The following is a 14,688-nucleotide window of genomic DNA, read 5'->3' as shown; positions in this document are numbered from 1 at the left end:
CTGTTCATTCTCCTAATCAATTGCAAAGTTAATTTTATAACAAAATATTGTTTATATGGCTCCTTTGCTTATAAAAAAACAAAACAAATTAAGTAGTTCTGTGAGTAATTGTGCCGCCTCTTGATTCCATCAAAAGATGCCACTAGTTTAGAGCTCCTAATTAAGAAATGACGAGAGTATACGGTACGAATGTAAAGACAAGGTAGTTTATGAAGTGAAATTTAATCAAAGTTATGGCTGACAGAGTTAAAATTTTCATTAAAGGGTCCAAAATATGAAGAAGTAAACACGCGAAGAAGTCGAAGAAGTTCAAAATCTAATATATGCACATAAAAAATAATTTTAACCATGTATAAAACAGTGTAATTTCCACCAAAGAGGGTTCTTACTAGCTAGCTTCGCCCTTGTTATAAAAAGAACTCAACTTGGCATATGTAATACATACATAAACAACTAACTTGATCTCAACTATCAATTAAACACTCTAACTTGAAAAATGCACATCTAGACACCTCAATTCGCCTCTCACCGTGTCTCTAGACACTCGATGCTGACGTGATACATAAATTTTGAAAGTTGGGAGTGTTCAATTTCCAGTTGACGTCAAGTTAAGATGTATATCGATATATTTAATGAACTATCAATATGTATCATGGTACATAGAGGCTAAGACACAAATTAAGAGAGAAATATATGCAGGCCAAAGAAAACAAGAAAGCACAGAACACTTAAGAAACATAGCAGTAGCTGTTTTGCTTGATTCCTTCATAGGGACAAAAGAACATAGAGGTGCAATAGAAATATATATGCTACACAACTTTAAGAAGAATCTTTTGCTCCACCTAGAGGCCATATGAAGTTCATCAGAGAAGACCTATGAATAGTTGACCGACAAATTTTGATAGCATCAACCAAACTGCAGTTGATGTTTACATTCGAACCATGACTTCAGAGATCTCGCAACAATTTAGTATCGAATCATTGGAATGATGCACAGAGATCAATATAATGCCATTGATGCAAAATATCATCTTAAAGTTTGCGCATAAGCAGAGGAGCACCATACTGAGGATGAATAGTCACTACTGCAAATGGAGCATGTGTATATGATGGAGAGAGTTCTAAGGAGAACCTTTGTAGTATCATGGCTATTGCCATTTTTGCTTCCAACATTGCAAAGTTCTGTCCAATGCATATTCGAGGACCCCCACTAAATGGGATAAATGAGAATTGTCCTTTGGTTGCCTTTGACATACCTTCACTAAATCTCTCTGGTTTGAATTCCCTTGCATCTTCACCCCATATTTCCTTATCATAATGTACTAAGATTGCGGGTATAATGAGTATCACTCCAGCCGGTAGATTTAGCTCCCCCAATTTCACTTCTTCTTTATTCGTTCTACCAAATGTTGGTAATGGGGGGAATAGCCTTAACGTCTCATACAAGATCATGGTCATCTGTGAAAAGAAGGAATTGCATAAGTTGGCACTAGAATTAGGGGGTGTTTAGCTAAAAGCTTTGACAAACTTATAAGTATTTCTTTGGCTGATATACGCGCCTAGTGATAATCAAAAGTGCTCATAATCAAAAGCTATAAGTTGATCACCCTAACTTATGGTTTTTCTGCTTAAGCAATTTTTGTCTGACCAAAAGTTTTAAAGTATTACTTGATCCCTAATATAGTTTTTAATCCAGTAAATACCAATCCCACAACAAAACAATTACCTCCCTCTCGATTCCATTTCCGTCGTTTTTATCAACTTCGGGGGTCCTATGGCGCCACTATATTGAGGACACAAAACATATATACTATCGAAAAGATTGGAAGAAAAGAACTTGTGAAAAGTACTTACTATTTTCAAGCGACCTAGTCCTTCCAAATCTGGTATATCATTTCCAAAGACCTGCAACACCTCCTCTCTGGCACGTACTTGCCACTCTGGATGTAGGCACAGTAATATCATCGTCCATACAAGCAACACTGAAGTGGTTTCTTGTCCAGCAAAATAGAATAACTTGCACTCTTCAATTACTTCTATAGTTGTCATTCCAAAATCTTTGTTTCCGTGTTGTTCAATTTCTTTCCTATTGGATTCAAGTAATATGCCTAATAAGTCATCTTTACTAGTCTCCCCTGCTTCCATTGCCCTCAATCTTTTGTCAATGATTCTCCTTATTGTTGTTTGAATTTCCTTTTCAATTTCCAGCATTCTTTTGTTTCTTTTTGTAGGCAAGAACCTATACAAACAAATTTAAGCAAACAAGAAAAGTCCTTTAGCAGAAAGGCAGAGTAAAGTTTCTGTTGTATTGTACTTATGTAACAACAAAGAAAGGTATCGCAAGCACAAAATATTATAAACTTGGAAATATGATAAATAAATTATTGCACCTTGATCCAGGTATATAAATTGAACGTGCTACTTCCATTACATGCTCAGCTTGTTCTTTCTGAAGTTCAAATACTATTCTTCCTTCTTCATAGCTACTCCCAAATGCTGTGCGAGAAATGACTTCGCTGGTCATTATTTGAAGGTCTGGCCATACATCGATCTCGGATGATGTTTCCTCTGGAACAATCTCCTCCCATTTGCTTATCATATCACTACAACTCACGTAAAATGCTGGCAACATATGCTGTACAAAACAAATGTGAAAACCAGCAGTGCTTCTTATAATGGATAACTTCTTAATGTTGGAATCTCAATCTACAATCTTAGGTCAAAGGAAAGTGAAATTTACCTTTAGCTTCTCGACATGGAAGGTAGGATTGATGATTTTTCTGTGTTTGGCCCATTTGTCCTCCTCAAGGCTCACAAGACCTTTAGCCAATAACTTGGTGAAAGGATTGGGATGAGTTTGCTTCAGATACACATAATTCTTTGTGAAAATCTCCTTTACATGTTCAGGATCCGTGATCAACACTATTGGGTAGGGGCCTAGCCAGATGAAAGAGTTTTTACCTGCGAGTAACAAAGTTTTGGGTTAGAAAAAAATCCAAAATCTTGAGTTTTTACTATGTTTTGTTGCAAGTGAAAGTAGGTCATATGGATGCAAATGTCACAAGAAAATGTCTCTATTTTTCCATGACATATAATAAATTGCATTAGGATGTATAAAGCTTCTATGCTAGCACTCTCACCTTTGCATGAATGTTGAAAAGCAATAAAAAGAAAGTTTGCGCAGGTAGGTCTTGATGACTTTCTTCCCTTTGGATGAGTTAAGACTTAGGCTAATAGAGGATGAAACAAAAGAAAGAAACGGAGAAGGACGTATTAATTGGAATCTCTTCTTATATGTTATTCATGATTTAATTCACAAAGATTTTCATACCCAAACCTTTGGCCTTTGGGTGCGCACGGGGTAAAAACAGTGCTCCTATGCAATAGCTCGCAAACCACACAGAAGAGTAACCCGCACTAGACAAGTCCGGTGCGACAAGCTCGATCTAGAAGGCAAATCCCTTGCTTTCACTGGCAAGGTATTTCGAACTTGAGACCTCCAACATGAAAGTCCCAACTAAATCAAATAGCTCGTTCAGACATTTTAACAAACAGATAATAGGCATTTCAAAAACTAAATCAAACAATACTCAAGGCATTTCACAAATTAGTTAAATAAACTAAAAGTATTTTTTTTTTTAGAATTCAAATTGTTCATAAATTTTTGGACTCAAATGCCACATGTCATCATTTGATTCTTCACTTTGTCATGTCACCTTATACCCATTTCATATTTTTGACTGATTATAAAAAAAAGTCAAATAAATATCAATTTTAAGGTGTAGAACTATAGAAGTGCTCAATAGGTATAAAGCCGTGATGGTTTAACTCAAAATTAAAATTCTACCTAGCAAATTGATAATTACAATATATATATATATATATATATATATATATATATATATATATATATATATACACATATTTATTTGGTTACCGCTGTATTAGACAATCTCATCTCAATAGACTAATTCATTCATATCTGCACAAAGTCTTGATCAATATCAATATGATGTATACTCAATAAAAAAAAATGTTTTGATACATTTTTGTCACTACTCTATTCACCATAACATGATAAGGCACTCAAAAAAAAGAAAAGAAAAGAATTAATCTAAAATCAGGGACTACATAAAAGAACAAAAGTAAATTACACAAATAAACACTACCTTCTTCAGTTAATATCATACACAAATAACTAAATCACAAATTTCAAAATCTTTTTCTAAACTTCGTCCTAACTCAAACTATATCACATAAATTAAAATGGGGAAGTATCAAATTATTTTTTTTAAAAAAGAAAAAAGAAAGAGAAACATACCATTTTTGTTGATGGAGTCAAGGAAAAAAGGGATCAGTCTTTGAGCTATATCACCAGAGAAATTGATGGGTTTAGATTTGGCTTCTACTATACTTTTTGTGAGTTCATTCAAATCTCCATAGAGTAACTTGTATGGATTTCCTTTTAGACCTCTTTGCCTTAAGCAATTTTCCAATTTCTTAGGCCGAAACCATACCCAATTCAACACTTTCCATGTATATACCAACAAAATTGCAACACAAATTGCTGCTATGATTGTGTAGTAAGAAATCTCCATTGATCTCAGAAATGATAACTCCATTGACAGAGCTTCTCTCTCAGCTATTTCTTCTTAATTAACTAAAAATGAACACAAGTCAAAGTAATCTTTCTTGCTAATTTATATGGGGTGGGCCCGGGCGAAGCAACCAAGTCTTTAGGCGGCTTGACTTTTAACCCCTTATTATTAAGATTCTTATCGTCTTAATCAGAGATCGCAAAAAAATAATATTTTGAGATAAAATTTTGATAGAAAGCGTTTTCTTTTATTTAGTGAGTGTTTTTACACAATATAAATTTAATTCAAATTGATCATAATGTCAACATGAATATGAACGTCAGATGGAAAATTAAAAAGAAATTTTAACCCATAGAAAAATTTTAGTAATTTTTAATCACACGAGTCAGTTTTTTATTGAGTAAAAAGTTCCGTCCAAATTCCTACAAAGCTTAACAAATAAAAACAAAATAAAAGCAAATGAAAAAATCTCAGAAAATAACGAAGAGACTTGTGAAATTAGAAAGTGAAGCTTTCACTTTCCTCCCCCCTGTATCTCCGTCTCCGGCTTCAGCGATTGAGCTCTCTTCTCCACTAAAAAATTTAATTGATCCTGGCCATAAGTGATGTCGTCGGAGCATTTTCCGTTGGTGTACCTCTCCTAGGTGATCTCTAATTCTTTTTATTTTTATCCATTTTCCGAAATGTTCTCTCATTTTTTCTTTCCACTTTGCGAGGATGAGCTCCTCCTTTATGTAGATCCGGATCTTGAGAGTGTTTGAGGACGATGAAATAGCCAAGTATTAAGACCTCAGGGTCTGTGTTCCCTCCTCTTTGCCGATGGTGTTGCTGCTTTTCATCGACCCAAGTTCGGAGCTTTGAATATCGATTGCGAGAGTCCCTGGTTTCCGCTAAGCTGGTAAATCCTCTTGACTTGAGCTGAACATTTTTAATCACCACTCCCTGCTTCTGTAGTTCTGATGTATTCTGATCGACTTTAGTTTTGTTGTATAATCTCATGTGTATAATCTAATATTTCTGGTTCTGATTCTGAGTGTTGGAATTTGTGATTTGTCTGAATTCAATATCTTCCTTCCTTTGGAGGGGAGATCATAAAAACTGTGGTAATGGACTGGATTATCTTGTTCAAGTGCAATGTTTGTAATTTAATCGGCTAACTGATTTGCTTCCCTATATGTGTGAGTAATTTCCATCTGTAGCTGTTGCATTATCTTCTTTATTTCTTCCACCTGTTGTACTATTTCCCATGGAACTTTCCAGACTTCCTATACTATGTTCTTTAGTATTAAAGAATCTGTTTCTATTCTTGTATCATGTATATCTCTTGACAAACAATAAAGCACTGCCTTTTGTACTGCAGTGGTTCTGCAATCACGTTGGTGCTTTCTCCTATCTGTCCAGCCTGTGCATTTAATAGATCTCCTCTATCGTTCCTTAGGCAGAACCCATAGGAACTAAATCTTGGATTCCCTTTGCTTGCTCCATCAGTATTTATATTGATTCTACCTGTTTCTGGTTTCCTCCAATGGATCAAACAGTGATATAGTCGTGGTCTGTAATTACTGAGCACATGTATCACTGTTGGCCAATCTTTTGGAACAGAGGATATCCAAGGGTAATTGACTTTAATCAATTGATGAATTGTCCATTGCACTTGATACACCATTCTGTTATAGGTAATATCTCCACCATGCTTCCTAGAATTCCTTATCTTCCATAACTCCCACATGATGATTGCTAGGATGACTTTGAAGATGTTGTGAACTTTAGGAGGTTGACTAGTTGTCCACCACTTAAGTATGACTTGTTGCAGACTTGCAGTTGCAACCCTGAGTAAGAAGCAAACTGTCTCCATAACTTAGTAGCTATTGGAGATGTTAGAAAAATATGAGACATGGTTTCTAGTTTATGATCCTCACAACACCAGCACCTTGATACCACACTAATTTTCATCTTTTTAAGATTATCATCAGTAGGTATTCTTCCTTTCCAGGCTCTCCATACAAAGAAATTAATCTTTATAGGCAGTCCTTTAGTCCATATATAGTCAAAGGTCTGTATTCTCTCATATTTCTGTCTCAACTCCCCCCATGCTGATTTGACTGTGAACTTTCCATTTGGATTTCCCATCCACTATGATGTGTCATTAACTACATTGGCTAGTTGTGGACTGATGTTATCAAGTATATGCTGCACCAGATCTATTGATAAGACTTCCTGTAGATTTTGCACATTCCAGTAACCATTTGTAATGAATTGTTTCACTTCTACCTCCTCATCTAATGCCTTTTCATTGTCCACAAAGTAAAGAGCCCCCTGTTTAGTCTAATTATCAAACCAGAAGCTAGAATTTCCAGCCTTTAATTGCCACCAAATTAAGTGTTCGAGATCTTCTCTAACTTCTACCATCTTCTTCCAAACAGGTGAATAACCTTTTGCCTGAGCTATGACAGGGTGGAGTTTTTTTACAATATTTGTTTATCATATAAGCACTTCACAGTGATCTAGATGTCCTTAGATTCCAGCATAGTTTGCCAAACAGAGCCTTTGATGTATCATGTAGTGATCTAAACCCTAACCCTCCTTCTACTTTAGGTAAACACATAGCTTCCCAAGCAACCCAATGTCTTTTTTTTTTAGACTTGATGTATTACCCCAGAAGAAAGTTGCAAAAATTCTATGAATCTGTTCTATAACTCCTTTAGAGGGATTCATGGCTAATAAAAGATACACAGGTACCGACTGTAAGACATGTGATATCATAATATATCTTCCTCCGAAAGATAGGAGTTTATTTTGCCAAGACATTATCCTTTTCATAACTTTCTTCACTAGGTCTTCAAAATATACCATCTTCTTTCTCCCATAGAAAATTGGGCATCCCAAGTATGTAAAAGGGAAAGTCCCCTTTTTCATGCCAGTTTTCCTTCTTATCCTGTTGCTTATTGCCAAAGGCATCTTCTCTTGAACATAGAAAAAGCTTTTGGAATTGTTGACAAGTTGACCCGATGTGTCTTCATAGTCCCTAATAACTTTTATCATCTTCTTCATAGATTGTGGTTCAGCTGAGCCAGTGTTTTGAGAAGCGAGAAGCGGAAAAAAGCGACGGGGGCTCGCTTCACAGAAGCGAGAAGCGTGAAGCGAAGCGCATGCTTTTTTCAGAAAAAGCGCTATTTAGTATAAAAATATAAAATATAAAATATAAAATATGCATAGATAAATAATCAAAAATTGGCCATGAAAGTGGTCTATGGGCTCCACTTTTTGATAAATTCCCTTTATGCAGTTAATTAAACATCCAATAACCATTCTCCACTTCATATCACCAGCCCACTAGCCTAATAAAACAGCTGCAGCAGTATTAAAAAAAAATAAAGCAGCTGCAGTGGGTAATAAAGTAGCCCTTGTTTTGTGTAATAAAGCAGCCCTTGTTTTGTGTAATAAAGCAGCCCTTGTTTTGTCTAATAAAATCACTATAAAAAATTCAACCAAATTTTTCAGCTCAACAAATTAATTAATATTATATGATAAAATGATTTATGAGAAAAAGAAAATCATGATACAGATAGAAAAAAAACAGAGCATAGCTTAACAAAACAGAGGTCACTGAGAACCCAAATCAAAAAAAAAAGGGCCAAAACATACCAGCAGTTGCGCAGAACTGCACTGCTGGCTGGATAGAAACAGAAAAAGAAGATGAGAAGAAGTGATGAAGAGAAAAAGAGAAGAACATCACAGCGGCAGAAGCTGAATAGAAATAAAAATAGAAAGAGAAAGAGAAGAAGAGAAGAAGAGAAGAAGAGAAGAAGAAGAGAAGAAAAACTAACCTGGTTGAAGTTTGAACTGACGAAGTCTCGAAGAAGTCACAGCAGCGAATAATTAATTGTAAGTTTACAGATTTGTTCTTTTAAAATAAACCCTAGTGCCGCTTTTAACAAATAAGCGCGCTTTTTTCTCGCGCTTCTCGCTTCTTCCATGAAGCGCACGCTTTTCTGTTTTCGCTTCGCTTCACGGTATTGAAGCGCTAGTGCCTCGCCTCGCTTCGCTTCACGCTTAAAGCGAGCGCTTTAGCGCTTTTTCACAACACTGAGCTGAGCAGAATAGGATAGTATCGTCAGCATATGAAAGATGATTTATTTGAGTACTCCACTTAGGTAGACTATATCCCTTAAACTTTGTGTCTTCATTCAATTTGTTGAGTCTCCTAGACAGAACTTCGGATGCTATAATAAATAATGTAAGAGACAAGCGATCCCCTTGCTTTAAACCTCTATAGGACTTGAAAAAGCCTTGTGCTTGCCCATTCATCAAAACTGAATATCAATTATTAGAGATCAATCTCCATTCCATGTCAATGACTACTTCAGAAAAAACAAACTTCCTCAAAACTTTTGTTAGAAAAATCCAAGAGACTCTATCATATGCTTTTGCCATATCCAATTTCGCCACTACATATGATTTTCCACCATATTTCTCCCTTTCACAAAACCAGTTTGATTGGTGGATATCAACCCTGGCAATATGGTAACCAATCTCTCATGCAACACTCTTGAGATGATTTTATTAGCAAAAGTACTCAAACTAATTGGCCTTAAGTCTGTAAACGATCTAACCTCTTCTTTTTTAGGAATAAGAACCAAATTAGTATGGGTGATGAATTTAGGGAGTTCTTGCCCACAAAAAAATGCCCTTACCATATTGGTGATATCTTTTCCAATAATGCTCCAACATGTCTGAAAGAAAAGTCCTGAGAACCCATCCGGACCACTTGTACTATCTCCATTAAGTCCGAAAACTGCTTGCTTGACCTCTTCTAGGTCTGGTAGTTCTGTTAGGAAGTCATTCTGCTCATTAGTGACTAGAGCTGGTATATTCTGTAACATATCAAAGTTGGTTGTTCTGTTTTGTTCCTCAAACTGAGCACTAAAGAAGTGTACAGCCTCTGCTCCAATATCTTTGCCTTGTAAAAGTAATCCAGTCTCCCTCTCTATTCAGAATTCCTTGATTATTGAGTCTCTTTCTTCTACCTTTGACATAAGAATGGAAGAATTTAGTGCTCCTATCTTCATCTTGAAACCACTTCATGCCTGATTTCTGCTTCCAGTATTCCTCCTCCAGCTTTAGGTATCTTTTCAATTCTGCTTGAGCCTTATAGAGTTCTTCTCTGTTTTTTACTGTGGGTCTACTTTCCAGCTGAATTTCTTTGACCTTCACTACATCTTCCAGTGTTGCAATTTGCTAAAAAATATTACTCAATGTATTTCTACTCCAAGTAACCAATGCTTGTTTTACCTTCTTTATCTTTGCATGGAATTCAGTAAAAGGGGTCCCTGAAAAATCTATCTTCCAACTCTCTCTGATCATGTCCTGAAACTGTGAGTGTTTGGTCCAGAAGTTCAAGAATTTAAACAGCTTTGAGATGGGATCCTCTTTTGCAGTACAAATCACATGAAGAGGAGTGTGGTCTGAGCCCAACTTGATTAAATGTTGAATCTCACTAGATGGTAGAATATCAAAAAATTCTTGATTTCCAAAGACTCTGTCCAACCTCTTGAAAATGCAGTCCTCTTCAAACCTCCCATCCCACCAAGTATATTTGCTACCAGAGAGCTTCAACTCCTCTAATGCACAGTTGTTCACAAAGTGAGCAAAATCAGAAATCTCCTGATGACACACAGAAAGTTCTCCTAATTTTTCACTTGCAGACAGAATAGCATTAAAATCACCTCCAACTATCCAAGGGATTTGAATGGTTGGTGCAAGTTGTTCTATTGAGGCCCAAAGATCCAGTCTTTCACTAACAGTACACTTTGCATATATAGCCGTGACCATGATGTCCTGGTGGAGAATATTATTTGTCAATTTCATGGTCACATGGTGTATGGAGTCTGAAATCACCTATCCAGTCCACTCTTCATCCCAGAAAATTCATATTTTGGCTGATGTATTTGCCATAGCATTCTGAAATCCCAATCTATTTCTGTACTGATCATTCTCCCGTGGGTATTGGAAAGGCTCCATTAGTGCTATTTATGTGTAATGATGTCTTCGGTGAAGTTCAGTTAGCCTCTCAAAAGAACTTTGAGTGTTAACTGATCTTATATTCCAGAAAAAGTATCTTGTCTATCATGGGGAATATCTCTGTGGTGGGACTCTGTTGCACCTTGTTGTGACTTGTAAAGGTATGACTCTAGGAGTCTTTTTCTTGCTTTCACTTCTTAGATTATTGATCTATCTTGGGGATAAGTCTCTTTCTCTAGAAAATATTGTATATTCTGTTCCATACTTTCATCTTCTTGAGAATCTCTAATCTGACCTTTTTGTTTCGGACTCAGTTGTTCCCCCTCGGCTTCTTCACGTGGTGTTAATTCTTCTAAGTGTTTACTGGCTGCTAAATTGTCCTCCTCATTGTACACTGTTATAGCTATATTTTCCAAGTTATTTCCTAATAGATTTGTCTCTTCTTCATAAATTGTTAAAGCTCCTGCCTCTATGTTTGTCTTATCACTTAGGTTCTTGGTATCTAGTGAGTTATTTTCAGCACGACCCCCTTTACCATTAATATCCTCTTTATTTTTGAGTTGTCCATCATCTTCTGATAACTCCCCACTATTGTGATTTTCTGCTCCCTTCCAGACTATGATATCAGTAACTTTGTTGGTCTCATGATGCTTGACCACGTCTGATTGTTTTCCAAATACTCTTTCTACCCATGGCTTGGATGTTTCATGAACTCTCTGGTTGGACTTGTCTCTGCCCTGATTTTTCCCTATGCTAGTGTCTGCTTTTATGATTGTTGAAATTTGACCTTTGTTGACTGTTTGTGCTACTGTGATCCCTTTTATATGTTCGTCAATCTGGTCTACTTTATCTTTTAGAGCATCAGATTGATTATTTGTTTCCACTTTCTTTTCTTGTTGAGATTGTGTTTGTCTGGGCTTCCAGGATTGTTCATCTTTCCAACCCTTATTTTGATTTCTGCTCTCCTGTATCTTCCTTGTTGTCTCTTTTCAATAAAAGGTTTTTCCTCCCCTTGCTTGCCTTTAGCCTTAGCATCAATATGTTTATCTTTTCCATCTTTGTGTTTTGACTCTTTCTCCTTGTTCTGATCCTTTGTGGTGTGGTATTGATGAATTGCTTCTTTCTCCTCATTGTTGTTTTCCTCTTCTGTTGTTCAGTATAATTCTGGGTGTATTATGAAACACTCTTTCTCGTTATGACCTTGTAGTTTGCATCGCGTACAATACTTGGGTACATAGTCATATTTAGTTTTAATCCACCTATCCACAATTTCTCCTGTTGTCTTCTTTCTCATCCCAATATACACCCTTTGAGGAAATTCACTCAGGAGATATACTTCTACCTTTACTCTAGCACAACTGGGTCTGCTCTGATTTCTTGTTGCAATGTCTACCTGTAATGGCTTCCCCACTGCAGCGGCTAAGGAGAAAACAACCTCCGTCACAAAGTAATTCGGTGGTAGATATGGAAAAGATATCCATGCTATGGCAGTGGTGGTTTCTTCATCAGGATCGAACATAGGATCCCACTTCAGGGTGCGCATAGGATAATACCAGTTTTGATGTGCAATATAAAATGCCGGCTTGGACAAGAGGTTGATATAATCTTCAAGTAAAGTAGCTCTTATCAAAATATATCTATTGCGCAATAATCCTATGTTGCACTCTCCTTTTAACTCGCATTGTTTAGGGATTAATTTTCTCAATTCTTTGATCTCAGGCCATCCTTACGAGAACTTCCCAATGACCGCGAACTGCAAATTCTCCCTTAATATCATCTGATCAACTTCTTCCTCCCAAACGATCATTGGGTCACCATGTAAGTAAGTGATTGGTTTTAGAGCAAGCGGGTTTGTTGTATTGATGTTTTTGGTGGGTTGTAAGGCTGCTGCAAAGTTCATGGTTTGCCCAGGGGTTGTAATCATTGCTTGAGTTGTGAGTTTTGGCTGAGCAGCCTCCGGTGGAAGCTGTCCAGTGGCCGGAATGGCCATAGGACGCCGGAAAAGTTCGATCTAGTGTAGGGTTGAGGCGGAATTGACTTTTGTAAGAGGGAGGGGTAATTAAAATTTTAATTGCTTAAAATTTTAACCTTGCTGCTGAAATTTTCCCTTCCCCCATCCGGTCAAGATTGGTCTTGCTTTATGCGAGAAATAAGAAATTTTTATTTTTATATATGAGAAATCTTCATTTTTACGTAAAAGATATAGAAAAGTCATTTTATCCCCTTCAAATTCTAAGTGAGCAAGAGATCTATTTCCTCTTTGCTTTACAACCATTTTTGTCTTTATTTCATTTTAAAAAAAGTTTTGTCATTAATATTTGCTCAATCAATTTGTTATTGTCCAACCCTTTTTGCAAATAGTTTTAGAATTAATCTTTTGTACTAATGCCTTGAAAAATTCAAACTTAGAAAAGGACCACTGCTTACTATATTAAGTTAACAAGAAGTTTAATGTTTGAGTTGCATCAATAGGAAACAGTATACAAACTCTTCACAAGACACTAGATGGAACGTTATAAGAAGCTAATTAACAAATGCATAAGAAAAGAACAATGTTGATATCGTCAACCAAAAAGAGTAAAAAGTTCAATTGAACCTATAAAATTTGTCTTCTTACAAAATAACGGGCGGGGTTCATTTGTCTGCCAAAACTAGAGCCTCTGCAGAAGTAAGGGAGCACCAAACTTAGGTTGCACAGCTAAAATACGATGGGGAGCAGAGGGGACAGTCTTTGGCCCTCGACTTTGGATCTTAGCACCCAAAAAGTCTGTCTGTACAAACGATCTAGGCGAAGTTTTGTCCAATGCATATTCGCGGTCCTGCCTCAAATGGATAAAGCGTCATTTGGCCCTTTGTCGCCTTTAAAACACCTTCACTAAATCTCTCAGGCTTGAACTCCTCTGCATCTTCGCCCCAAATTTCCTTGCCATGATGCAATAAGATCGTTGGTATAAATAGCAATGATCCATTTGGTAGATGCAAATTTCCTAATTTAGTTTCGGATACGAGTTGCTATGTATCGGCCACTGGTTGTGAGTGTTGTGTGGCATGCACTTCTTAGGAGGATGGTTTTCGACCATTTTGGGGAGTTTTAAACACACGGGTTTCAAATCATGAACGTATAAAAGACACATTCATTGATTTGATGTAAATGCTCAGTCGGGTCAATTGTTACCAAAAAAATGTGTGTAGAAGGGATTTTCATGCATGTTGGAAGGATGAAGTAAGTATTAAGCCAATAGACAAACTAAGGTAGAGTAGAACCTTCAACTTCTCCATGTGAAAAGCTGGTTTTAAGATCTTCCTGTGTTTTGCATATTTATCCTCCTCATAGTTTGCTATGCCTCTACCCAACAAATTGTTGGATTTAATTGATAGGTTGAATGGAAAAAGGAGGGAAAAGAAGTGGAGGGAAAAATGAGTTGTTCCCTCTGGTTTTATAAAATAAGCATTTGTCTCACATAGATGGTGGAAAGAAAAAGTCTCCTACTTAAAAGTAGAAGCACTCCTTCATTTTGCTAAAGGGTCAAGAAGAGGGTCTCCTCTCGTTCCGTCGTCGTCGCTCGCTCGGGTCGGCTTTGGATTTGGTCAAATGATTTGATTGATAATCTTTTTGGACCAAATTTTCTTTAATTTTTTAATTAATTATTATTAATTAATTAATTAATTAATTGAAAAATCCTGACCCGTGACCCGACCCATTTTTTTCTTTCCCGAATTAATTTAAAACATTTCCTACCGTTTCTTTCCAACGGATTTTTTCTGAAAGGTTGCAACTTTTTCTGAAAAGTTGCAAACCTTAAAGTTGCGACCTTTTTCCAACAGACACCTTTTCTGAAAAGTTGCAAACAAACTATATATTTCTGTTGATCCTCAGAATTGTTCTTTACGAAAAATTCTGATAAACAATCTTCTTCTTCTTCTTTTCTGCGCTTCCTAAAAACTTATGTGAAATACTGTCTTCGAGTGGTTTGCAGTCACCATAATTTGTTGTATTGCTATTCTGGTGAGTAAATCGTTCTATCCTGGGAGAAAAGATTCTAAAACCTCGGCTACGTTGAGGGGAATA

General features: G+C 36.4%; 1 protein-coding gene and 1 long non-coding RNA gene across 2 annotated transcripts; one reads left to right on the top strand and one right to left on the bottom strand.

Moving 5' to 3' along the window:
* Nucleotides 1-694: 694 nt before the first annotated feature.
* LOC129891198 (cytochrome P450 CYP72A219-like) lies at nt 695-4,672 on the bottom strand. Its single transcript, XM_055966476.1, has 5 exons — nt 4,322-4,672; nt 2,741-2,961; nt 2,391-2,635; nt 1,855-2,239; nt 695-1,458 (listed from the first exon to the last, which is right to left on the bottom strand). Exons 1-5 carry the CDS (start codon nt 4,620-4,622, stop codon nt 1,033-1,035), a joined length of 1,578 nt encoding a protein of 525 aa, XP_055822451.1. The 5' UTR covers nt 4,623-4,672; the 3' UTR covers nt 695-1,032.
* A 381-nt stretch (nt 4,673-5,053) lies between these two features.
* On the top strand, nt 5,054-12,790 carry LOC129891200 (uncharacterized). Its single transcript, XR_008767122.1, has 3 exons — nt 5,054-5,496; nt 12,036-12,230; nt 12,339-12,790. It is a non-coding gene; the product is annotated as an uncharacterized LOC129891200 (long non-coding RNA).
* The last annotated feature ends 1,898 nt before the right edge of the window (nt 12,791-14,688 follow it).

The sequence above is a fragment of the Solanum dulcamara genome, chromosome 6 (assembly GCF_947179165.1).
Source record: "Solanum dulcamara chromosome 6, daSolDulc1.2, whole genome shotgun sequence".
Lineage (NCBI taxonomy): Eukaryota > Viridiplantae > Streptophyta > Magnoliopsida > Solanales > Solanaceae > Solanum > Solanum dulcamara.
The sequence above is the reverse complement of the archived record's forward strand: the minus strand, read 5'-3'. Positions and strand labels throughout refer to the sequence as shown.

Coding starts and splice junctions, on each gene's coding strand:
- LOC129891198 (XM_055966476.1), bottom strand. CDS start 4,622: ATGGAGTTATCATTTCTGAGATCAATGGAGATTTCTTACTACACAATC. Junction 2,636..2,740: donor TCCATGTCGAGAAGCTAAAG/GTAAATTTCACT, acceptor TGTTTTGTACAG/CATATGTTGCCAGCATTTTA. Junction 2,240..2,390: donor ATTTATATACCTGGATCAAG/GTGCAATAATTT, acceptor TTGTTTGTATAG/GTTCTTGCCTACAAAAAGAA.